General features: G+C 40.5%; 2 protein-coding genes and 1 long non-coding RNA gene across 3 annotated transcripts in view; 1 reads left to right on the forward strand and 2 right to left on the reverse strand.

Annotated features, from left to right (window-relative positions):
• slc12a5a (solute carrier family 12 member 5a) overlaps positions 1-7,347 on the reverse strand; it is a 153,933-nt gene extending 146,586 nt beyond the window's left edge. The window contains exon 1 of the mRNA XM_063910513.1: positions 7,106-7,347. Coding sequence (XP_063766583.1) covers positions 7,106-7,265 — 160 coding nt within the window. The 5' untranslated portion in view covers positions 7,266-7,347. The remainder of the gene's footprint in view (positions 1-7,105) is intronic.
• Positions 7,348-9,386: 2,039 nt separating this feature from the next.
• On the reverse strand, positions 9,387-14,103 carry LOC134883349 (uncharacterized). The gene is made up of 4 exons (XR_010168264.1): positions 13,879-14,103; positions 12,168-12,256; positions 11,052-11,268; positions 9,387-9,973 (listed from the first exon to the last, which is right to left on the reverse strand). It is a non-coding gene; the product is annotated as an uncharacterized LOC134883349 (long non-coding RNA).
• Positions 14,104-18,716: 4,613 nt separating this feature from the next.
• Positions 18,717-21,250, forward strand: LOC134882413 (general transcription factor II-I repeat domain-containing protein 2B-like). Its single transcript, XM_063910075.1, has 2 exons — positions 18,717-20,198; positions 20,518-21,250. Exons 1-2 carry the CDS (start codon positions 19,328-19,330, stop codon positions 21,030-21,032), a joined length of 1,386 nt encoding a protein of 461 aa, XP_063766145.1. The 5' UTR covers positions 18,717-19,327; the 3' UTR covers positions 21,033-21,250.
• Positions 21,251-26,939: the final 5,689 nt, after the last annotated feature.

The raw sequence follows: 26,939 nt of genomic DNA on the forward strand, positions 1-26,939 counted from the left end.
TTCAGACTTAATTTCAGAGTTGAATGTTCTGGTAAATATAAGAAAAAGGTACCCGTTTGTTTTGTACAGACTGGAAAAGCTTCCACGGCAGTGGTTTGCAACAGGTGCAACTCTGACTTTGAAAACGACTGCAAGTTCAATATTTGGAAGATAAATAAACATCAAGCAAGTTTAATCATTTGGTCTTAGTCTAGCTTTAAGTTCTTTATTGTCTTTTATTGTCATTTTGATGTTGGATTTTAATGCTTAATGTCTTTATTTGATGCACCCTGTAAAGCACGTTGAATTGCCTTGGTCTGAAAGAAGAAGAGGAGGATTATAGTGACAAAAATGGTCAGGGTTATCAGTTTTGGTCAGTGGTACATTTTAGTGTTTGCGATGACTCTATGCATTATATACAGCTCTGGAAGAATTAAGAGACCACTCCAAAATGTTCTTAAATCTTTATCTACATGTATGGCAGCCATTCCAGTGTCTGTTGAATTTCAACACAGAGAAAAGTTGTCAGTAGTTTATATATACAAATAAAAAATAATAATAATAATCAACATTTTACCATGGGTTATTGTGAAACCGGTACATCCCTATTCCCATTGCGTATTGTTGACAAAATGTAGCTTACTTAGTATTCAAACTGACACCTGGGATATACTTTTCGAATGTGCGCACAGGACATAGGCCAGGTCACATTCACATGCATTGTGGAATTGAGACACAGGTGTTAGTCAACAACGGCAGTACAAATGGAATACAGGATAAAATGAGGGAGCAGGTGCTATGAAACCCCCCCTCCCACCACTGATACGGCACACATACACACACACACACACACACACACACATCAGTTTAAGCAGACGTGCAGAGATGGTACAGCCAGTGAAGCGTTAAAGGTTCACCGATGTTCAAATGCTCAGCCCAGCTTTGATAATGTAGTTGGGAAAGATTCAGAGTGTGCCACTATGAATTTGAAGCAGGGAAATGCTAGCTAAAAGAGGAAAATAAGCTGTCTTAGTTTACTATAGACCAAACAGTCCTTTTAACATCTCTATGGACCCTTGAGAATTTGACTGATTACAATAGTTTGACTATATTATTGAAGGTATTTCAATAATTTGGGATATATAGAGTATCTATCTACACTGCCGGCCAATAAAAAGGTCACAAGCCTGTGGGGGCAGTGCTATGATCTAGGGTTGCTGCAGTGGGTCTGGTCTAGGTTCAGCAACGTTATGTGCCCAAAGAATGAGGTCAGCTGACTACCTGAATATACTGAATGACCAGGTTATTCCATCAATGGATTTTTTCTTCCCTGATGGCACGGGCGTGTTCCAAGATGACAATGCCAGGATCCATCGGGTTCAAATTGTGAAAGAGTGGTTCAGGGAGCATGAGACATCATTTTCACACATGGATTGGCTACCACAGAGTCCAGACCTGAACCCCATTGAGAATCTTTGGAATGTGCTGGAGAAGACTTTGCGCAGTGGTCCGAATCTCTCGTCATCAATACAAGCTCTTGGTGAAAAATGAATGCAAGACAGATATGTTGTGACATTGCAGAAGCTTGTGGAAACGACGCCACAGCGAATGTGTGCCGTAATCAAAGCTAAAGGCGGTCCAACGAATATTAGAGTGGGTGACCTTTTTTTCGGCCCGGCAGTGTATGTTCTTTTGCTGCTTGCACAATAACAGGGGGAAGACTAAGTATCATAGCACTTAATGGAAAAGACTTTACAGTCACAATCATTCTTACTAAGTGGCTCATGTTAAACTATATATAAAAAGGCGATTCGCAAAATGTGGCAGTAAAAAAAGAGCTTTGTCAACCAACCCTTGAATATTCTGTATGTACTGTAAATGTGGAGCTAGATCACATATAAGTAGGCTGTAAAAATATATTTTGGTGGATGTTAACAAAATAATCAAGGATCTTGTAATAGAGTTTGCAGTTCCATTATTTGTAAGTCCCCTTTATATTTCAAAGATATGCAGTATACCTGTATATCAAACGAACAAAACTGCATCTCTTTTTGTGAGAACAGATGGCCAACAACAACAAATGCAAGGTTTAGTATCACATTTCGGCTTTCATGACAAGAAAAGCTGTGATTACACAGGTCTTTCCAGGAGTTGATAAATAATCCATAAAAATCCTAATCAGGTGTCCGCACTCTTTCCAGGAGTGACTATAAACAGCTCCCACACTATATGAAGCCTAGGAGTCATCCACAATGGCCCTTTGTGAGTCAATATCTGTGTTCACCATCGGACTGCACATCAAAGAGGTTCTCCATTATTTACATGGCATTCATTACAGCTCAGGGGAAAAAATGCCTGAATAAACACACAAACAATCCTCCGTCAGGTCAGCCAGTAGTCCATTATCATGGGAGCAAAATCACTGGCAGCCTATGCTGGATTCACTTCTCAGTCAAATTTAAGTGAATAATAATAATAATAATAATAATAATAATAATAAAATAATAATACAAATTATTTAGTTATTTATTAGGCAAATGTATTTGTAATATTTTTTTAATTCAACATTATTATTTATTTATTAAGCCACGAAATACTGAGAGATACCAATTTCAAGCCGATAAAATAGGTGTTGGGAACTCCATTATTGGCAACATTGCTACCATAAATTGAGCTGGCCTAAGTTACTTCAGCATACCAGTGTCAACATTCACATTTTTGTTTTTATTTCTCCTGTCCCCTTCCCTCTCCCTGGTTCAGTTGCATTATAAAAATACGAGAAGGAATTGTTTTTTAATGACATAGACATGTCAACAAGCATTTGAGCAACACTCAAATGACGACTCAGAAACAATAAGCTCGTCACGCTTCGATGGCGGACAAGGACAGCTAAACTCCGCTCTGGGTTTGTTGGGGAAAGGCCAACGTACACAAAATGATACAAGATCATACAAAGAGTAATACATTGTTTAAATTAGAATAAAATAATGTAAGAAAATGCAAACTGTTGTTATGCTAGAAACCTTTTGTTTCTTTACACAAACATATATAGTTATCTTAAGACTGTAGATGAAGAATATAGTTTAGAGCGGCTGACACAAACAAAGGCATTGCATTTTTTTCTCTCACAGATAAGACTAGGTACATTTGTTTTTGCTGCTGTCAGGAGGTTATAAGGTTGTGTTGTCGTTGTGATTATGGGTGTTGTTGTCGCTGTGCTCCCATGCTGTGTCATTGTCTTTAGACTGTATTTGCTTACAGGGAAACAGAACATCCTGACACAGATTAAACCTCGGCCTCTCTGCTCATAAACTAAAACACTGGGGACACATTGGGTTACAGTTTTCGCCATGAAATATCCGTGTTTGTAGATCCAAGCCATTCTTCTACAAAAGCTTTTTTCAGAAAATGTATCAAAAGAAACCACAAGCTCACACAAAGAATTACACACATTTATAAAAGGTTCAAGCAATCACAGCTCGGATGGAAACCGCGGGAGCCGATGGAAGACAATGGAAAAGCAGAAGACACAAATGCAGCCATAATAGTTTAGACGTAAGAAGATCTGCTTTTAATTAAGGCACTCACAGTGAGCAAGCACAACATTTCAGCATCAGTCTTATCATAAAGCTGCTATAATCCATTTTTTTATATTAACAATGGGCCGAGTCACAATGTATAATGTTTAACCCACAGATTATTATCAATGACCGTGCACTCCGTCTCTGCTTTACAGACATTTCCCTCAGGAAATGTTAAAGACCAAACAGCTAGAGGAAGAATGAATAATTAATAAACATTTATCAGGTGGACACAGTAGAGCTGCAACAATAAATCAACTAATACATTAGTTGTTAGAGGGATAAATGATCTGCAACTATTTTGACAATGATTCATGTTAAATTGTTTTTCATGCACAAAATGGTCAAATCTGTTTTCAGCCTCTCAAATGTATGTCCTGCGTTCCTTTATTTTATGTTATAATAAACTTAATATATTGAGGTTCTCAAATGAGACCGAGAAAGACTCAGCTTAAGACTGATAAAAAAAAGGATGGACATTTTGTGGACGTAACGATGAATCGGAAAATGAATCTGCAGATTCATTGATTATGAAAGCATATCAGCCCTAGGATATGCAAACTTTAAAATAATTGTTTTGATGTTTTTTTCTTCCTCATCATATAAACTCCAGAAATGTAATATGTTATATATCAATGTATCCCTGTCAAATAAACTAATCGTACATTCTATGGCATGGTAGTGTTTACAGCTTGCTGTGGTGCATCCAAGTAGTAACAAACAACTAATGCAGTGTTCAATTCAAATAACGTTGAAGATATGAGGTTTCTGAAGGACATTTTAAAGCCTCCCCACTGCAACATGACAGCCAGGCCCTTCTGAAACCATCTGCAGCCCATTCCATTGAGCCCAAGAGATCTAACCAAGATATATCTTACAAGAGAGGGCACTTGGCAGCCAGACGAGGATCTACCTTCCGCTGCAAGTCATCATCAACCACATAGGCTGGCCAAGCCTGCGGAGCTCACACCTCCCTCTGGATCAATAGAAACAGGATCAGCGGTTCAAGCCAAGAGGGAGGAATTTAGATATTGCTCTGGTACCACCGGCTAAAACAAGAAAGACTGAATGCGGGCTTTCATAGGTGCTGGAATTATAACACAACAGGAAAATGACAACAATGGCCTGATTACATTCTGTCAGAACACATTCACAATTGTATTTTCTGCACACCTCTGCAAAAATGATTGATATTTATTTACACAAGCCCTCTGTTTGAAGTGAACAACTAACAGTTTATTGTTATAAACTACACAAACAATGGGTGTTGATGGCATGTATATTACTCTACCCAACAGTATGCACTAGAACTACAAAGATGAAAAGAATATTTGTTTTCTCACTAGACAAACAAATACAATTTTGAAAATATGTTATAGTAAACTGAACATAGAATAACCTAAAAGACACAATCATTTAAAACACAAAATATTGTAAGGAAGTGTTATAGAAATTGCGATGGGATGAGCAAACGGACAAAACATTAGTAAGAAGAAGAAATGGATAATGAAAATAATTGCTAGTTGCAGTCCTTATGTTCACTTCTAATACAGCAAAAATATATTTTTCATTGACATAAACTAGCTATACATTTTAGCTGCTGTACAAATTTGATGTTCGTCCCTTATTTTTTGTTCTATTAGAACCACTTCACAGAACAAAAAACAGGAAAGGAAAAGTACATCACTCTGTCCCAGCAAGAGATTGATTTCATAATGGTACTTGCTGGATCCGAAGTCTTATCACCTCCTTGCAAAGACCATTTGAGAGACAACTCTAGTTCAAATGTACCGTGTCACTATGGCAACTACCAAAGTGGATGCAGAGGTGGCAGTCTGAACAAGGCTGCAGCTCAGCAACAGCGAAGCATACTGCATAGGAGGGGAAGTCCTTCCATAAAGCGTTCCTCATCTCTTAAGAGGAACATAAGGAGAGGCTGAGATTTGTTCCTACCGACCCTCACAGCCATCTTTTATGTCCGGAGCAATGATTGATACACACTGGGGTATTAAAGTGGAGAAATGCTGAGAAGGCATTTCTATGTTAATTCCCCAGCACTGGAAGAAACGGTGGCATGTTTTAGCCTCCAAGGCTTTCTGTCGCAATGAACGGGAGTGCTGAACTGATAATTAAATGCTTTCATTCTTCACCTAAGTGGTTCGCTGGTTTCATAGTGGAAATCTGGCAGCCCTGCTGAACCTTGGCGCAGCAGGAATGATGTCAAAGGCAAGGGAATGACTTCTAATGTGTCCGGTTAGAAGGTAAGTAAGTGTATAAACCGAAAGTAGTGGTGTAACTCAAGGGGAAAATAATATTTTATATTGTCAATTATTGTTCCAATAATGCTAGTCAGAGCTTTTGTCCTATGAATAAAACATTTAAAAAGGGTTTGTAGACCTGCTGAGGTAGACTTTAGAGTAAAAGCAACAAAGCAGCAGAAAATCCAGAGCTGCAATAAATGCATTTATGAGAATCTGGGGTGCTTGGCCAGTTCATCTAAAAATGTCATTAATGTGATAGCCTTAATAAGTTCAATACATTCTGAAATGTATTAAATATTTCGCAGATAAATCATTATTTGCACCGGACTGGACCTGAATCATTGCACTTGTTCTAATGCTAAATCATTGCTAATGGTAACAGTTTTCATTCCTGACCTAATGGGAATTTGGCCATCATTTGTTCAGCACTGTTGCATTCAATTCAGACAATGACTGGCAGGACCTTGATAATTTTACTTTTGCGATTTGGTGACAGATTGCACAACAATGGGTCCGGTTTCCAGGAGAGGTGCACGGCAGGAAATTGAGGATTTACCATAACCTATAACACAGCTGTGTTTTTATTCCCCCTTCTTTAAATGTATCCTTATGGTGAGCACTTTGTCCTGACTCCTGTATGCACTAACCTGGGAAACAATTCGAACTACGACAATACTGACAGACAAACAACACACTTGACATATGGGATAAGTGCTATTGACATTTTCTCACATGCAGTGGATTCAAAAGGCATGTCAAAGCATGTTAAGAGGGGGCACATTTGCCGACTAAAACTTAAAAGTATACATAAACTGTATGAATCAGACCACATACAGTTGAGGGCATCAGATTGAAATATGAAGAGCTTATAGTCTATCTGTATATCTGTCTAACAACTGAGCGGTTACACAACATTATGTTAAGTCATAGTGATCACTCATCACGAGTAGTGCAGTAAAAAACAAATGTTTGTATGTTTGAATGAATGCAACACTGGATAACAGAGCAAAACACAAACCCCATTTTGTCTGTCTACATAGACATGCAACTTCCATGCATATTTTTGCGCAATGCACCTGTAACAATACATGTTGTCAAGTGGGAAAAAAAGGAAAATGTGCGCCCTTTGCAGCGCCTTTGTTATTTGCCAGACTGTGCCCATTACAAATTCAAGTCACACACATCTGTTCATAGACAATGTGATCAGGAGTCAAGCATCAGTACTGCTAGCATATAGCCCGGTATAGCTAACAAACAGTGGAGCCGGCTTAAGTGTCTCCCTACCTTTCAGCACTACCACCACATCGGTACCGGCAGCATCTTCTCCCTCTGCTGCGGTGCTGGTGTTGGGCTCGTCCCCCTCAAACAGCTGGTTCACCTCCCCCTGGATGTCTGAGGGGCGCCGGTCGCCGTCGCTCTTGGAGACGGTGAACCTCAGGCTCATGGTTGTCGGGTCTTCTTGCCACAGTGACTGGGTGACTGACGGACAAAGACAGCAAAAAATGCTCTTGCTTTCCTTCGTTATGTAGTCCACCTTGTGCAGATGGTAAGTTTACCTCTGACCACTGTGACAGGAGCGAACTGCCACTCTGTCAGGTAATAAGATGTGTAATGCCGACTGGACCGTCTCATCAACCGGTGTCTGGCGGCTGCCGCACCTGGGTCCTAGAGCCGATATTTCCGGGTTTGTTGCGCCGTTTTAGGGAAAATGTAAACACATTTTTTATATTTAAAAAAGAAAAACACCATGTAACCTAATATGTTTAAAATGATATGAAAATATAGCATTCAAATCAATGCAGCTATTGGGATTCATGATTTGGCGTTGCTAGGCAACTACAGTAAAGTCTAAATATCATCTGCCAATCAAACAGCTGCTGTTGGTTCTATGAGTTAAAGTAAAAGTGGTTTCAAATATGTTGGTAAATAATCCATGTAAACAACAGGTGGTTGTTGTTGTTTACCGGAAATGGGGGAATATAATGAGATAAGAATCTCTTTTTTTAAAGGTATCGAGATCCATGTAAAACAATGACATGAAACTAATTAATTACTAACTAAACTTAATGTGAAACAAAAACATTAGCCTTAAGACACAATCATTTTAAACACATTAGAAACATATAGCCCATATTCGAAAATATATAAATTTGAAATATGAAAAAATATTACTGAACAGATATTTACAGGCAGCTTACTTATTCCAACATAAGGAGCTGTGTACATTTAATATACCCAAGTAGGCCTAATTTACTTGAGTGTTTCCATTTTATGATGAAACAAACAGAACTGGACCACGAGACAAACATGGGAATGACGACCATATAATGATGACGACACGACAAGGAACACAAAGGGAAGACAAGTCTAAATACACAGGGTCTAATCACAAGATAAGACACAGCTGGAGAGGGGGGGGAGAAACACAGAGACAACAGGTGAACACAATCAGACAGGAGGGAAAACACAGACAGGAAGCAAATACAGAAATGACAGACAGGCGGGAAAACGTTTAAAAATAAAACAACAAAACTCTATAATCATGACAGAAACAGCCTTTTTATAATGTGCATAAGTAAAAAATAATTACTGTTACATAATGCACACAATTCTGAAATATAGGACTCTTACTTTTGTTAGGTTGAATAGCCTGAATATTGATGTAAATATTTGTGTAATTTTGCTTTAGTTAGGGTTTTGTTGCAGGATGGATGTTTTTATGTTGTGACTGTTTTGTGCTAATTTTATTTTATTTTTGACACTGCTCACTAAAATCGAATCAATAAAATTACGGAATAAGCAGTGAAGCACAATATCAAGGATCCTTCATTTTGAAACAGTTTAGTTTTGTTCTTATTTGCTGCTATAAATGAATCAATTTGTCTTTGATTTCATCTCCTCAAAACAAACCTGCGGTCCATTGACAGATTTTTTGCCTAGGGCCCCCCTTCTAGGTGAATCCAAGTAGTTGCAAGTGGTATAGTGACAGTATTAAGCTTTTGAACAAACATACATTAGAGTCATTTTTGGTTTAGACCATTTAGATTTAGATTTATTTTTGTACGCCACATTTCTGTTTAGAATATTATTAAATAATTTATTTAATAATATATATTCGTGCGCATGTCTGTGTGCCCTTATATAGCGGGGCAATCACACACGGCTGACGACCTTGGACGGGAGCCAGTATAATCTTTTTGACCGTGCTCTTTTTGTAATTGTTTGGAAACGGAGACGTACCTTTTATTTTACGTTAAAACAAGAAAGCCTGTGTTCGTTTGTAGGCTATGCCGGATCACCCAAATAAATCTTCTTCAACTCGATGATCTCGGTATGTGTTTTTTGGGAACAAAGAGAGGCGCGTCACGAATCCTGAGAGTGGCCTTTTAATTCAAAAAGGAAAGGACTAAAACGCCACGACATACATAGTATTAGAAATAATCACACTGGATTCAATTACACTAGATTAATTTATTCATCTTGATTCTTTCACTGTAGACATTTTGGGTTGGCATGGTTTGGAAAAGCAAATCTATGATTGTTATTATTAACATTAACCACGGCTCTGTTGTATTCAAATGACAAATTGCCAACATGCACAAAAAGAAAAGAAAAAACAGAAGCATTCATTGATTTATTTGTATTTCCTAAACTGCAACAAAAGTCACCCATCACAAAAGCTTGCTTATTTCGTGTTTTTCAGTATAATGTACACTGACTAGGTGGCAGCAATGCACTCTTACACAAAGTAGATTCAGATATTATATCATTTCTCACCATAACTTTCAACAGTAACCCTTAAACATTTGTTTTGAAGTATAAAATTGTTTCACCTCTGGAACATTGTGGGTCAACATCAATTAAGACCATGTTTTGCTAAATTCACGGCAGGGCAATGGTGTAGTGAGACAGGCAGAGGACGTCATGTGTAATGAAAGGTGATGATGAATTACACATTTGAATGTTGATTCTGCAATAAAAAAGAAAGGAGAAGAACAGGCTTGCTGCCCTCACTGGGTCAATCATACATGGCCCATGACAATCTCCCCAGCTGATCTTCGCGCATGTCCAGCTGCTACAGGCACATACTTGGTAGATTATTTAGGTAAATCTGTTGGGAATCTCTCTGGAGCACACGTCTATCCCCTGGAGCTGTTGAAGAGAAATATGAAAATTGTAGGTATGCTGTAGTTTTTACGTCTGGGTTTGTTATTATGAAGTAGTTTTTTAAAATATTGTTTAACTAAATCTAATGCAATCCAATACCACAAAGCTTATCATAATATTTTTATTTGTTTTGTCTCAGTATCATTAATTCATTCTGAGGGTAATAAAGAAGCTGTATTTGTTCTGTGAACTTTTATTTGACTATATTGAATGGTGTTTCTTATGATTTGTTGTAATAATGATAATGATTATGATCACGTATATCAGTGATTTTAAACAGGGGGACGGCTTTTCATAGCAGGAAACCTCTCCATGTAACAATAACATAAATGATGTTAGGAAGTCAGTTTGCACATTGGCACGGCTCTGCAACTTGCTGCTAAATAATCCTTAGACACTCCTATGTTGCTCTCCATATGTAAACCTGGGGTTTACTTGGGAGTTTTTCCTTGTGCGCTGCAAGGGTCTAAGAGAGAGAGAGGGCGTCTTATGCTGTGAACACTTAAGAGCGCCTGGAGACAAATGTGTTATTTGTGATATTGGGTGCTATGTGTTGAAGAGAATATAGTTTTCTTCAACACATTTTTGTATCAAAAAGGCACTGATCATCAAAAACTGGAGGAATCAACGGTTCCTTTTGGATTTAAAGGAGTTTATACATTTAGAACAACAAATCAAACCATATAATTACATTTAAAACAACTTAACACATTGGATTGAATCATTTCAGATAGCATGGTGGGGTGTAAGTCCATATTAAAGTATTTCCAATGCTCATTCACCAAAGAGTGGCCCATATTTGCTGAGTCCACTCAAATGCAGCCTTGGGGTTGTAGAGTATATTGCTTGTGCAGATTTAATTATTAATTGTAGTTATTTACGTAGAGTGCCAGCACTCTACACGATATTGACAGTAAATCAGATGGTTGGCAAATACTGAAAAGGTACAGTTGAAACACTGAAAGATTGCAGTCAAGAATTTTGGGAGTCCTACCCTAATCCAACCCACACATCAATAACTAAAAATGATAATAACCCAAGCATACGGATTGCATTGTCTTACTGAACTGGTGAGCATGTGGCAGTGATGCTGGACGAAAAAGGGAAGACAGCGGGGCAGTGGGGGAGCTGGCGAGGAGGCTGGACTACTCCCTCGGCCTTGGGTCACAGATGCAGTTCGGTCTTGACTGAGACTTCTTCCCTCGGAGCTGCACAGTTTTGGCCGGCTGCTTCACTGTCTATGTCGTTGGACCTTGTATCTCACGACCACAATCAAGCAGCTTCTTAACCGTAGGTCAGCATATAAGAGCATGGAAAATGGCATTGTTTTATTCAGCGACTGAGTTTCAGATCACATGGGATCGAACAGCGGTGACAATATTTGAAAGTCTTTAAGCACGTTTTCTAAGCAGTTAGCATCAGAACCCAATGTATCAGTTTAAGCTCTAGGCAGAATGATTACAAGTTAAAACAACAAACAAATCTGTTTAACTCTAATATTTAAAACTATGATAAAGATAAAACATTTTACATGACTAAGAACTAAGAAAAAAAACCTTAAAGAGAGGAAAAAGGCTAAGGTGATAAGGATAAGGCGAGAAGTCAAAGCACATATGGGGGGTTTAAGAGTCTGTGTGCATGGAGCACTAACTATTTACAGACCAAAAAGGCCCGCATTCCATTAGTAATCTCCTCCATGGCAGCAGAGAGGAAGGGGATTATTAGAATGGCAAGGTTAGTCGTGGTTTTACAACATCCTCTGCTTGTCGTAAGGACATAGCAGGAAATTAAGTAATACAACTGGGGATTATTGTCATTGATCTTCCATTATAGTGGCATACTAGTCATGTTACCCATGACTGTCGGACTTGGAGCCAAACACTTGAGGAAAATGTCAGACTGCTCCAACATTCTTTGCATAGAGGTGTAAAACAGACTATCATTAGTTTCTTCCTATGTTCTGCAGTTTGTAAAATCTGTGTAAGGAGATTAAATACAAAATTTGGAAAATAACATAACTTACAATATAAAAAACATATTTTTGTATTTTAAACGACAATTAATTATAATCACACAGTTCATTTCTATGGTATTGCTATAAACACCATCACGGTTCTATCATGACAGTAAGCCCTTTGTATTCATATATTGACAAAAAAAGAATGATGTCAAGTCTCACCATGATCTGAGTTGAAAACATGCAGCTTGGTCAATCCGACTGGGTCTCATATTCCTTCAGCTCAGCAGCGGTGACGTTTTCTCTCCTGCCTGGTGAGCAGGGGACATATTGGAGATTACAGCCTTGCAATGAAATTCTTTCTAAGAATATCTACAGCACATAAAAACAAAGTAAAGTTTTGAGTCAGTATTACTCTGTATGTCAGTGTTGTTGTGTTGGTTGTTCACTTTAGTACACACTTTGATATCTCAAAAACTATTGGATGGAATTCCATGAAATCTACGACATTCATGTCCGCCTTTGATTTATTGTAATAACCTTCTTTAAAGTGTACATATTATTCTTAAAAAACAGACTCTTTCAGTGCTTTTGTTCATTTTTAGGGCTGCCCAGATCAGAAAGCTGCAACATACCTAGCTTTTGCTGGAAGGGGTCCATAGAGTTATGTATAAAGCTTGTGAAAATGTTCAGTTAGAAACCCAAAATATTATTAAGAATTTGAAAATAAGCTCCCTTTAACTTTGGATCGTGTGTTATAATCTGGTCCAAATTGCAATTCTTCAAATTCTATAGTTTAGGACCAAATACTTACAGAAGTCAGTCTCCGCTCATGTGTTTATTACTAGTGAATACTATCACCTGATTGGTGAACATTATACTGTACTGCTTTTATAGTAGTGTGTTCGCATGCTGGCATTAGCGTCGTTGCTATATACGACCTGAAAGAGCCACTAGCATGGCTGTATATTTTGTATTGTATTCATTTAGTCATATTGTTATTTCTACAGATTAAAGTGTTCTTTAGGAATCTCCAAATACAAATCATTAATTGTGAATCATCTAAAGCAGTCGTCACCAACCGGTCGATTGCTTTGAGACATTCCCTGTCGTTCCCTAAAATAATAGAAACCTGGATAGTGGATACACAAAATCAGCCAGATTTTACAGGGTAGCATTGTGACCAATTAGATAAGAAAAGAGTAGGGTATTGACCAATGAGATACGAGAAGAGAGCTGGCCCGTTAACTGTTGCAATGCAAACTTATACAGCTCTGGAAGGTAGCGGTGGTTAAGCAAACAGTTAGCGAACACGCTGGAGGCTCCGCGAAAGTTCCCCCTTCTCACTGAATGTGCACTAAAAGTGAGCGCCTACTTTGGATCCACTTACCTCTGTGAAATCGTGTTTTCACAGATGAAAATAATGAAGTCAAAGTACATGAACCGCCTTACTGACAGACACCTGACAGACTGCCTCAGACGGGCTGTCTGTAGCAACATGAGCCGGACTACACAGCCCTCGCAGACAGCATTTGAGTTAGCAACAGAACTGTTTGGCCCTTTAATGGCATTGTGAAAAGTGATGCTGCATAGTTTGGAACTCACTGCACTTAGCTCTATGCACTGAAAAAGAATTCAGTAAGAACTGGTAAGAATTTTTTTAATAACTAGTTTTAATGTTAATGTTAAATGTTGTAACTTGCCTGAAGCATCAGTGGATAAGCCTCACTGTTAGAAATGGTTAAAAATGTTATCTGTTCACTGCAAGATGTTATTTGTTATTAGCCTAATTTAAAGGCCTCAAATTGGAAGTACTGTCTGGGCTGTCTATTTCACTCAATTCTGCAATAGTTAGATCTCGCCTTTAAACAAGGCCGAGGTCGGGGATCTTGGGCTTAAAAAGTTTCCTTTTCTCTTCCTGCTATTTTCTTACTAAGAAGAGTATGTGAGGGAAACGGTCCCCCTTTAAAACGATGCAATCAGGACAGCCAATCTGCAGGAGCACATCAGGGACACCATCTGTTCACAAAAGTGGATGGAGAATGGATGATGATTACAAATTAGATGCTATGCAATCAAACGTTCATATCATAATCACACTTATTAAAATGATACAAATACAAATATCATTATCTAATTTTAAAAAATGATAATATCATGAAAATATCATGTGTCACAGCTCTATTTCAGTATCCTATAAACTATTTTTAATCTTATCAGCTGGCTTAAAGGAACAGCTGTGCATTGGTAAGAAAACACTTCTTATTATATTTTTTTATTTAGTAAAATTCTGCAGTGCAAAACCTTAAAAAATAAATGAGAAAAAAGCAGAGAAAAGACATAAATAAACAAATAAACACCAGTGCATTCTGTTAATAAATAAAAACTGTTTCTGTCTACGTCAAAGACATTGTTGTTCTCTTGGAAAAATCTTTGTGTTGTTTTTGCAGTATCCATACCTGTAAAGGTTTTATTCAAGCTTGTACAGGACATGATAATTAATGATGCTTAAAAAAATAAAAGATTGCATACATTTTTCCTTTGGAGGTAATTTCCACTTGAAAACTTAACTTAAAAATGGTGTAAATAACAGGATGTAGATATGGCTATGACATACCACCTCCCAGATAACTGGAATGACAAAAGGAGAACATTATTTTTCATTTTAACTGTTTAAATGTCTGGCAATTTTTTGTCCTCAATATGAAATCTTGAAAGTGAACATTTAAGATGTTCTCCAACAGATAGGAAAAAGAAACATGGCAATTTAGTAGGTTCAGTTGAGTTTAGCCAAATAAAAGAAGTTGGAAAAATACAAAGAGTGTTGCAAATGTGGAAAGGCACTTTCTGCATCTGGAGCCTTGTCCACTGGCTGCAGCAGCTTCTCACAGGCCAGCTCGTTTTTATAAAGATATCACTGACCAATTATTTCTGTGCAACATCCATCCTCCCCTGTCTGATTTGGGTACAAACTGCACTGATGTACAGTAAGCCTGAGAGTAACAATGCCGGGAAATCCTTAATATTTACTTAATACACAAACTGTAATGCAAATACTGCAAGGTTAATTATCTCAGAGTTTGTCACCACACAACAGCGTGTCCTTAATCCATAATACACTGATTCTAAGGAAATTTAGAATTTTAGAAGAATGTAGGGTGTGTTCATTGCTTCGAGTATACTAAATTTGGTCACGATTCTAATTTGCATTCTGAAAAACGCTGCACACTACTCTCCAAAAAATGAAAGCAAGTCACACAAAAAAATAAAATTACAAATGCAGGATGCAATGCGAACTGGTGACGAGTGACGTTTATTCAAATGAAATAGCGGTCAGGTCTCTGCAGCAGAGTGGATTTAAAAGCAGCAGCAAGCAGAGGAATCACTGATACATGTGAATAAAAATAAAAAACTTGATAAACACACTTCTGCTGATATTTGTTTAACTGCTGGTGACAAATGTTAAATGACATGATGGATTTCCTCTATGCTAGTGATGGAAGTTCTGATAATAGAAGACATGAAGCTGCAGAGAGATGATGGATATATTCTTACTTCTACTTTGAGATTAGGTGGAAAAAGAAATTGAATAGTAATTGTTAAATACATTTGTTTATTTCATTTACTGCATTATTTACAACATGAAGTATAATAGTGGAATAGTAGGATATCTCTAGGTCATTAAACAGTCTTAAATTCTGCTTTAATTATATTAATAGTTTAGGGGAAGAAGGAGAATCTAAGTGGTCTACATTTGTAAACCACAGCTAGATAATCACATTAGAAAACTAATATTGTTGAGAATCAATCTATACAAGATGCTTTCGTTTATTAGTTAAACAAACATATTTGTATTATTACAGAAAGATTAAGACCTGTTTCAAATAGGAAATGATATGATTAAATGACATCAGCTATATATACATTGTGCTGCCCTCGCAGTGCATTCCAGTCTTGCAAAACTAGACAGCTAGCAAACAACTGTATCTTGTATGAAGAAGTGGAATTCAATTCACAAGGCTTTCTTTTCTTGTTTCTTTACTGAAGTTCCAGCAAACATACAGGAGTTATTTCGTTTTAGTAAAACTGTAATCAAATAAATAAATAAAACGCACATGAGTTTACACTTCTTGAAGTGCAATTCAAGCTGTTCATTCATTGCTAACACACGAGACCACGAGAGCTAGCATTGCTAATCAGATTAGCCTACATTATAGACACTATAAGTGAGAATCCGAGACATTTGACGTAATTCTTGTTAATCGAAACAGAGTCTAGCATGAAATCATATTACATTTACTTACAGACAAATAATGTCCAAAGCTCAAACGTTTTAGATAGGATTTCCAGGAGCGGTGTTACAGCGTGGTCTCCCTTCGTCGAGTGATTCAGGAAGCGAACGAAGCTAGGCTTGCAATTACGTACACTCACTGTAGTACCGCAATATGACAACAGGATGGCGCTATCTAACAAGCAAAAGGCAAGATACACAAGAACTTAAACTGAAAACAATGCATTTCCTATGGAAGGCAGAACATACATCATTTACTTGTTAATTGCCTAATGTAACATTTCCGGAGGCCAAAAGAACAGCTTAATCTTCTATTTATTTCATCGCCGGCAGTAATCTCCAATAAATGGTTCAACAAAAAAGGGAAAGTAAAGTTTCTGGATCCTCTTCAGCTGAGTTTGCTTGTTAAGTCATTTGCTATCAGGCTTATGGAGCGCAACAGAACAGCTCGTATCAAGTGACGTAAACAGGAGGTGCTCCGTAAACTAGACAGTCTCATTTCGTAGGCCACTCGATCCAGCCTACACGAGCTACGTCGGCTAGGTCATCCGAAGCATGCGACCGTTGAATTGAGACATGGTTTATAAACCTCTTTCTGGAAGTCACCCTCTGCTGGGTCCATTTTTTGGTCCGGTTGTTCTGTCATGGTTTTTGTGACAGGACCCATGCGCAGAGTGAACAGAGGAGGCAGGTAAGGGGGTGAAACCAAAAATGAGCTTTATTTAAAGTAAAGCTGATAACAAAAAGGCAGGGTCACGTAAGCACACAAAAAGGAAAAACAACCGACTACTAACCAGGGACACGATATACGGAGTAAACATTCACAGTAACAGCAGGAAACATTGACAAGAGGGGACCAGAGACTAAATACACAAGGGTAATCACAAGACAACACACAGCTGGAGAGGGGTAGAGAAACACAGGGGCAACAGGTGAACGCAATAACACAATCAGACACAGGAGGGCAAACACAGGAAGTAAAACCAGACAAGAAGAAGGAAGATACATTTCAAAATAAAACTAACCAAACCCTATAACCATGACAAAGTATATCATTAACATAACTGCGTACAGGCTAAGCACTTCCTTAAAGTTATCAAAAGAGCTCCGCACATTCCGGCTTTGTAACTTATAGATAGCTGGATAGAGGGCACAATGGATTTGGGAGTGGTGATCTACACGTTTTTTGAGGTGCTCATTGTTGGCGTCTGCTGTGCTGGTAATATGTTGGTTATCTTGGCACTTTGGATTAGTAAAAGCATTGTTGGGCCAATAATAAGCGAAGAAAGTTTAGTTTGATTTGTTGTAAACTTATAAGCATATCGTTATTAGGAAGGCTGGCTCTGTCATCGGCATCAAATCGGACACTTTGGTATGAGGGGCCCCTAGGGACATTATTCAGAAATACCGTTCACACACACATATGAAACACTCTCACACACATATGAAACGCTCTCACACACACATGTGAAATGCTCTCACACACACATGTGAAACGCTCTCACACACACATATGAAACACTCTCACACACATATGAAACTTTCTCACACACACATATGAAACGCTCTCACACATTCATGTGAAACGCTCTCACACACACATATGAAATGTTGAGTTCAGTAGGGAATTAGGAGTGCATTACAGTTAAAAAGGAAGGCCTTCCTGTCACATGAAGGAAGCAGGAAGACTCCACACTAGGAAAAGCATGATATGCTAAATTTCAAGGAAGTCAATTTCAACCACAATGAATGTTGGTCTGATCCTCATTATTTTCCAAGTCCAAACTTTATTTTTTGCAGTGAGAGGTAATGAAGAGGATGTTTTAAGTTTTTTCAGTAGTGCTTTGCAATGCATTGAGTCACTGCAAAGTGAAGAATCCAACCATTTGGATCAGGAGAGGCTTTTTCGAGTGCTCGATGACCACACACGAACTCTATCTGCATTTGTTGCTGTGTTGAGGTATGGTCATGATAATAGGGATGTCAGTGACCTACTAGGATCATTGTATAGATGCTTTCGCAACTTGCTGCATGAACATGACGCCAGACGGAGATCCACTGATATGACAAACAATCTAATACCTCCAACAACCTTGACTGGCCATCCAGGTCGACCCCAATACAGTATAACCGCTGAACAGATTTCTCATTGTGTGTCCATTGGTATGACATGGCAGGGAATTGCATCATGCTTTGGAATCAGTCGAAGAACCCTATACAGACACAGGCAAACTCTGGGAGTTGAGCCATTAAGATATGCAGTATTGTCAAATCAAGATCTGGACAGCATTGTGACAAATATACTGCAGAACACTCCAAATGCAGGTGAAGCATATGTAATTGGAAGCCTGCGATCATGTGGCCTAAAAGTTCAGCGTCGGCGGGTCAGACAGAGCCTGCATCAAGTTGATCCCATTGGGCGGTCATTTAGACGTCGTCATGCTATACGACGAAGGGTCTACAGCATGGCTGCCCAAATTGGGGCCCGCGGGCCAAACTTGGCCCGCGACCGATTAAATTTGGCCCGTGCCTTCCCGCACTGTCCCACCATAAACGATCGGAAGTTCTCGTTGAAAATTATTTATTGGCGCACTACCAAATAATGCCATAGGATGGCGCTGTTGAGCTCCAGTCAGCTCCTAGCTACCCGATAACGCCCAAGACCAGTGAGTGAGAGGATTCAAGGATGGAGCGTAGTAGGCTGTGGCACACAGACAAACGAAAATTTTAAAAAACTTGGGAACAGGACTATTTTTTTACCGAGGTAGATTCCAATGCAGTGTGTCTGGTATGTAAGCAGAGGGTCGCTGTTTCAAAGGAATACAACATTCGCCGTCACTATCTAACTAAGCATGCGGCTGAGTTCGCAAAGTACACTGGAGAACATTGCAAGGTCAAGTTAGCAGACTTGCTAACAAAGCTAACCACCCAGCAGCGAACTCTACTTCAGCCGTCGACTGCACAAGAAAATGCCACTCGGGCTAGTTATCGCATTAGCAATGCAATCGTGAGAAGTGGGAGAGCTTTTGCAGCGGGTGATTTCGTCAAGGAGTGTTTGACAATTGCTGCCCAAGATGTGTGTCCAAATCAGATGCGTGTGTTTTCTCAAATTAGCCTGTCACGGAACACTGTCACCCGCCGCGTTGAGGACATGGCCGAAGACGTTCGAGGTCAGATAGCCCAAAGAGCAAGTCACTTTTCTGCCTTCTCCATTGCGTGCGATGAAAGCACCGACATGTCCGACTCAGCACAGTTGCTGGTGTTTTTGCGAGGCGTCAATGAGGACTTTGAAGTGTGTCAAGAACTAGCGGGCCTTGAAACATTGAAAGGGACAACAAAAGGTGTGGATATTTTTATGGCAGTGGAGCGAGTTCTGGACAAGAACGGTTTGAACTGGGAAACCCTATCTGGCATCATGACTGATGGAGCCCCCGCCATGGTCGGTAAGCGAGCAGGGCTAACTGCACTTGTGTCGGACAAGGTCTCCGAGTTTGGTGGCTCGATTTTAAAGTACCATTGTATTTTGCATCAGGAGCAACTGTGCGCTAAAAACATGGGCTTGAAAAACGTCATGCAGGATGTCGTCGCCATTGTCAACAATATTCGCTCAAAGGCCCTCTCACACCGTCAATTCAAAGCTCTGCTTGATGAGATGGATGCCCAGTATGGTGATGTATTGTACCATCAGGAGGTGCGGTGGTTGAGCCGTGGGAAAGTTTTGCGGGGTTTCTTTGATCTGCGCGAGGAAATAAGAGAGTTTCAAGCCATGAAGACGAACAACATCCAAGTGCCCACGGACAGTCACTGGCTTGCAGACCTGGCTTTTCTTGTGGACATCACAGAGCTGCTGAATATCCTCAATCTTCAGCTCCAAGGGAGAGACCAGATGATCACGCAGATGTATGACCATGTCAAAGCCTTCAAGCAAAAGCTCCAGCTGCTTAGCAGACATCTCTCAAAAGGTGAGATCTAACTTTAATATTTTATTGAACATAAAACAATGTATTACGCTTGTTGTCACAACCATGCTATCATAGATATATTGTTTGTGATGCATGTATACTTTGTGTTGGTGGAAAATAGATGTTCTTTTTAAAACCACTAAACCAGGCATTAAATCCAAAACAGTAGTTGTATTGCTTTTCATAGTCTACTGCAGCCATAAACAAAACAAAATATATCCCCTGCCCACCATTTGATTGATGATTGGTATTTCATTTCATTTCATGAACAACCTTGCATCTTACATTGCTGCTTTTGTCTTTGTGTCTGTATTTTCAGGAAATTTGGCACATTTCCCCAGCCTCAGAGAAGTTGGGTTGATGGAGGAAGACACACCAAAATACCTCAACATTCTCAACAATCTTGAGGTGGAGTTCGACCATCGCTTTGAAGATTTTCGTGGAAATACAACAGCATTTGAGCTGTTTGCTCAACCTTTTTCTGTGAATGTGGATGCAGTCAGTGAGGAGCTTCAAATGGAACTTTTGGAACTTCAGTCTGATTCAGACCTCCATAGCAGGTTCAGAGAGCTTTCCTTACAAGATTTTTACAGGTCTATTCCCGCACACAGATATGGCAAGATACGCAAACATGCCCAGGTTATGTTATCCCTCTTTGGAAGTACTTATGTCTGTGAGCAGGCTTTCAGCCTTATGAATCTTAACAAGTCCAAACTGGGGAATGCTTTATCTGACTCTCACCTACATGACATTCTCACTTTGTCAGTTAGTCAGCTTGAACCTGATATTGAGAGGCTTTTAAAAACCAAGAACAGGCTTCATGTTTCCCACTGATTGGACTACTACAGGCAGAATATGTAGGCCTGCCCTAGGCCCCCATTGTGTCACCTGGGAGTATGGTAGGCCCAAGGACTGGTAATGTTCCACACCTGTCCACAAATATTTCATAGTGCTTCAGTTATTTTTTTAATTTAAAGAAGCCAGATCGATGTTATGAAATGTTATTGACCTAAATGTGAAGCACAATAAACAGTGCAATTCATTTTTCAAAATGACTTTGTGATATAGTGTTTATTTTGCACACGTATGCTTAACTTACACACGTAATGTACTGCACTCATATATTTACCGTACACTTAATGTACTGCAAAATGATCATTTTGGCCCTCGGCCCTCCCCTCACGTTCAATTTTGGCCCTCCATCGGGAAGTATTTGGGCACCCCTGGTCTACAGTGTTCAGGTCCCCAACCAATTATGGTAAGTTGACTTGTAAACTGTTCAGATGTGCACATTTTAAGTACATACTTTCTTTATGTAGTGTATATCTCCCAACAGGCATTTTGACGGCAACCACAAGCTGGTTAGGTGGCGGATGGTCTTTCATGGCTGTGTCGATGGCTTTAGCCGGACTATTATATACTTACGGTGCTTATCTAACAACAGAGCTTCAAGTTGTAGCGAGAGCAGATGTGTACCTGTTGTATAGGGAACATATTAGGAGACGGACATACAGGAAGTAGGCAGGTTAAGTTGTAATACAGTTAATAAAGTGAACTGGACTACTAGTTGGCTCCTGTCTGGAACTATATATATTCGACATGTACAGAACATGTTACATGGTGTCAGAAGCGTGCTGAATCCCGCCTCAGACGGTCGCTTGGAAGAAATTGCCCGTCAAGTTGCGGTAAATAATTAATTAGCGCGTAAATCGCGGTAGGTTCAAAAACTAGGCTAACGCTAGCCAGCAGTTAGAAACTGTGCAGCAAGCTAGTTAGACAGACAACGAGGGAGCCTGTCGGCACGGGACGTTAAGAGACAACGCAGAGAAGCCAGACAACGATACAAGGAAAGAAACAATGGATTCCCTTTTCTCCATAAGCCCACCAGAAAACTTTGACTTTTCGGACTTTGCTAACTGGCCCAATTGGATTCGTCGGTTTGAAAGGTTCCGAGTTGCAGCTGGACTGGACAAGAAAGATGAAGATTATCAGGTGAATTCATTAGTATATGCAATGGGCGATAAAGCAGATGATGTTCTGTCCACGCTAGGCTTAAGTGCTGAAGATGCAAAGAAATACAAAGAGGTTAAAGAAGCCTTTAATAAATACTTCATAAGCAAATACAATGTAATATATGAGAGGGCTCGTTTCAATAAGAGAAGCCAAGAGCCAGGGGAATCTGCTGAAGCCTTCATCTCTGCAGTTTATAAGTTATCTGAGCACTGTCAATATGGCCCGCTGCAAGATGAAATGATCAGAGACAGACTAGTGGTAGGAATAAGGCATCACACCCTGTCTGAAAAGCTGCAAATGGACAGTGAATTAACACTGGAAAAGGCTGTTACTAAAATTAGGCAACATGAAGAAATAAAAAAACAGCAACCAACAGTGAGAGAAACAAAACCTACAGAACAAAGAGAGGCCAATGTGGACTTTCTGAAATTCAAGAAAAAGTCAAACAGAGAGTACCAGACAGGGAAGACGTCCTACGGAAAGGGACAAAAGGATTTCCAGAAAGGACAGAAAAACTGTGGACGATGTGGAAAAGGACCACCACACTCTCTAAATAACTGTGCTGCAAGGGATGCTGAATGCCGAAAGTGTCAGAAGAGAGGACATTTTGCAGCTGTTTGTAAATCAGGGAGAGTAGGGGCAGTTTTCGAGGCAGAAGAAGAGGATACTCTTTTCCTGGGAGCAGTGTCCACAGGAAAGAAATCTGAAACATGGAAAAAAACACTAAGAGTGAATGGTCAAGACATTACCTTCAAGCTGGATACAGGGGCGGACGCAACAGTCATCCCAGGTAATGCCTACTCAGAAAAATGGCACGGCCCACACCAAAGCATCCATACCATTGTGTGGACCCAGCAATGAACCTCTAAAGGTGAGAGGTCAGTTTCATGGTGTCATGAAATATAAAGAGAGAACAACAACACAACCAGTGTATGTAGTACAAAAGCTAGCTACTCCTCTACTGGGTCTGCCAGCAATCTCAGATCTAAAACTACTGCATTTAGTCGACAGTGTAATAGAGCTAGAGGCTGACATGAAGAAACAATACCCCAAAGTCTTCACAGGACTGGGCTGCCTTACAGGGGAGTACAGAATCAAGTTGAAGCAAGACGTCAAGCCCTTCGCATTATCACTGCCACAACGTGTACCTCTACCGCTGCATGACAAAGTCAAAAAGGAGCTCCAAAGAATGGAAAAAATGGGTGTGATTGTGCCCATTGAAGAGCCTACAGACTGGTGTGCAGGCATGGTGGTGGCACCAAAGCCCAAGGGAAAAATCAGAATCTGCTCTGATATGACCCATCTGAATGAGTATGTTTGCAGAGAAAGACTCATCTTGCCGGCCGTTGACGAAACCCTGGCCAAGCTTGCAGGTGCAACGGTCTTTACTAAGCTAGATGCTACAGCCGGATTCTGGCAGGTACCCCTACATCAAAAATCAGTCCCGCTGACCACATTTATCACCCCGTTCGGGCGATACTGCTACAAGAGACTCCCATTCGGGATTTCATCCGCACCTGAGCATTTTCAAAAGAGGCTCACACAGATGCTGACAGGGTTAGAGGGGACTGTATGCCATGCTGATGACATTCTCGTGTTTGGAACAACACGTGAACAACATGACCACAGGCTGCACAGAGTGTTAGGGCGGCTCCAGGAAGAGGGCCTGACTCTCAATAACGACAAGTGTCAGTTTGCGGTCAACAAGGTCATGTTCCTGGGCCACATCGTCAGTGCAGGAGGCATTGAAGCAGATCCAGGAAAAATTAAGGCAATCACAGAGATGCCCACGCCAAAAGACGCTGCAGACGTGAAAAGGTTTGTTGGCATGGTCAACTACGTGGGGAAATTCTCTCCACGGATATCAGAGCTCACACAACTGCTAAGAGAACTGCTCAAAACAGACACAGACTGGGTGTGGGGGAGTGCACAGCAGAGAGCGTTTGACGAGCTGCGTAAGGAACTGAGCTCACCAACAGTACTGGCACAGTACTGCCTACACAGAGAGACAATAGTTGCAGCAGACGCTTCGTCCTTTGGGCTGGGGTGGAGTATTGTCTCAGAAGCAGCTGTCTGGAGAATGGAGGCCAGTTGCCTTCATATCACGCAGCATGACAATCACAGAGCGTAGATACGCCCAGATAGAGAAGGAAGCGCTTGCACTGACCTGGGCGTGTGAACGGTTTCAGTCTTACCTGATAGGGATGGACTTTTTGATACAAACTGACCACAAACCTCTCATTTCACTGCTAGGCAGTAGAGCACTAGATGACTTGCCACCTCGCATTCTGAGGTTCAGGCTGCGGCTGCTTCGCTTCACGTACAAAATTGAACATGTGCCGGGGAAGAAATTGATCACAGCGGATGCACTGTCCAGGGCACCGATTCATGCCCCGCCTACACCAGAGGACGAGCAGCTGGAAGAGGATGTGTGTGTCTCCATCAACCTAATAATGGAGCACTTCCCAGCGTCAGAGCAGAGGTTGGTGCAGATCAAGACAGCACAAGATTCAGATGATGTCTGCAAAAGGCTGAAAGGCATGGTGCAAACAGGTTGGCCTCAGAACAGAAAAGCTCTTCCACCACAACTGCAGCTGTACTGGCAGTATCAACAGGACCTGCTCGTTGTAGACGGACTACTGATGAAAGGCGAAAGACTCGTCATCCCAGTCACAATGCAAGAGGACATGATTAACAAAATACATGAAGGTCACCAAGGCATGACAAAGTGTGTTGCCAGAGCGCAGCAGTCAATGTGGTGGCCAGGTCTGACCAAACAGATCAAACAGAGAGTGGAAAACTGTGCAACCTGTGCACGAGAGGCTCACAACGCGCCAGAGCCACTGCTGACCACTACGTTGCCGGAGAGGCCATGGCAGCGTGTGGCAGTGGATCTTTTCCAGTGGGACAATGCCATGTACCTTGTGGTTATTGACTACTATTCGCGCTACATAGAAGTGGCTAACCTTACCTCCACCACCACAGCCCACGTGACAGGAAAGCTGAAGTCTATCTTTGCCCGTCATGGAGTCCCGGAGACTGTCATCTCGGACAATGGCCCCCAGTTCTCTGCAGCGGAGTTTGCAGCCTTCGCCAGGGACTATGACTTCACGCACACAACCAGCAGCCCCCGCTACCCTCAAAGTAACGGAGAGGCTGAGAGGGCAGTGAGGACGGTGAAATCTCTCCTGAAAAAGGGGGAAGATCCACACAAGGCTCTCATGGCCTACAGGGCCACTCCTTTGACACACGGCTCATCCCCTGCACAGCTGCTAATGGGCCGCAACATCAGGACACCCCTGCTGGTCAGTCAAGAGAAACTACAACCTGGATGGCCTGACCTCCAGGATTTCAGAAAGAAGGACCAGGACTTAAAAGAACAACAGGCCTCCTGGTTCAACAAACGACACAACACAAAGACAAGACAAGAGCTCAGACCAGGACAAAAGGTCTGGGTGAAGAACACAAAAGAAACAGGGACTGTCAGTGGTTCAGCTCAGACACCTAGGTCTTACAACATAGACCTGCCCTCAGGAACTCTCAGGCGGAACAGATCTCACATCCGGGTCATTCCAGAGACTACCAGAGAGACTAGATTGGGCCGGACCATAAGACCACCAAACAGGCTGAATTTGTAGACTAGCTAGAAAGCTGTGGTTTGGTTCACAGGGCAGAATAAACCCTGCATAGCTTGGGGACCCGGGTAGTCCACGCCGACCCCTAGAGAAGAAAGAGTTTTGAAAAAAAAAAAAAGAAGAAAGAATTTCTTAATGGAAAATTATTATGTGTTCTACTGTATGTTTAATGTTAACAGGAGATGTTATGCACTACTGAAAAGAAGAAAAAAAAAACAGGAAAGGAAAAGTAATGCTGGGGACTTGAATGTTTAATGGTTTAATATGTCAATATGTTATACTGGTCAAGTTTATCTACAGGTACAGTAAAAACAAAAGAAGTTCTTTTAAGAATCTGACAAGTAACTAAAGGGGGGAGATGTAGCGAGAGCAGATGTGTACCTGTTGTATAGGGAACATATTAGGAGACGGACATACAGGAAGTAGGCAGGTTAAGTTGTAATACAGTTAATAAAGTGAACTGGACTACTAGTTGGCTCCTGTCTGGAACTATATCGACATGTACAGAACATGTTACACAAGTGTCTTGTCATTATTTATAGAAGCTGTAGAAAACTTTGGTTTGCCTTTAAGGGTCAGATGTGATGACGGGATGGAAAATATACATGTTGCCCGTTTTATGTTGGAAAGAATGGGGTTGAACAGTCGTAGCGTTATTACAGGTGTTTCAGTACACAACCAAAGGATTGAGAGACTATGGGCAGAACTCAATAGAGTTGTATCAAGACACTTTGCAAACATTTTTAACTTTATGGTGGAACAGGGTATACTTCATTGAATGAACTTCATCTTTTTTGTCTGCATTATGTCTATTTACCAAGAATTGAAAGGGCAGTAACAGAATTCATCAACCAGTGGAACAACCATGGCCTCTCCACACAAGGGGGGCAGACACCACTACAGCTGTGGCATACAGGTGTCATAAACAGCGTAGGAATCCATCCGGTTATAAATGACATTATTGATGTTGACACCCATTATGGTATTGATGAAGAAGGGCCATTACCTGAACTTCAAACCAATAATAATGTATCATTCCAGACATTGATTTTGCCATTAATGAGACCACAATGAACAATATTCAACAAGTGAA

The sequence above is a fragment of the Eleginops maclovinus genome, chromosome 20 (assembly GCF_036324505.1).
Source record: "Eleginops maclovinus isolate JMC-PN-2008 ecotype Puerto Natales chromosome 20, JC_Emac_rtc_rv5, whole genome shotgun sequence".
Lineage (NCBI taxonomy): Eukaryota > Metazoa > Chordata > Actinopteri > Perciformes > Eleginopidae > Eleginops > Eleginops maclovinus.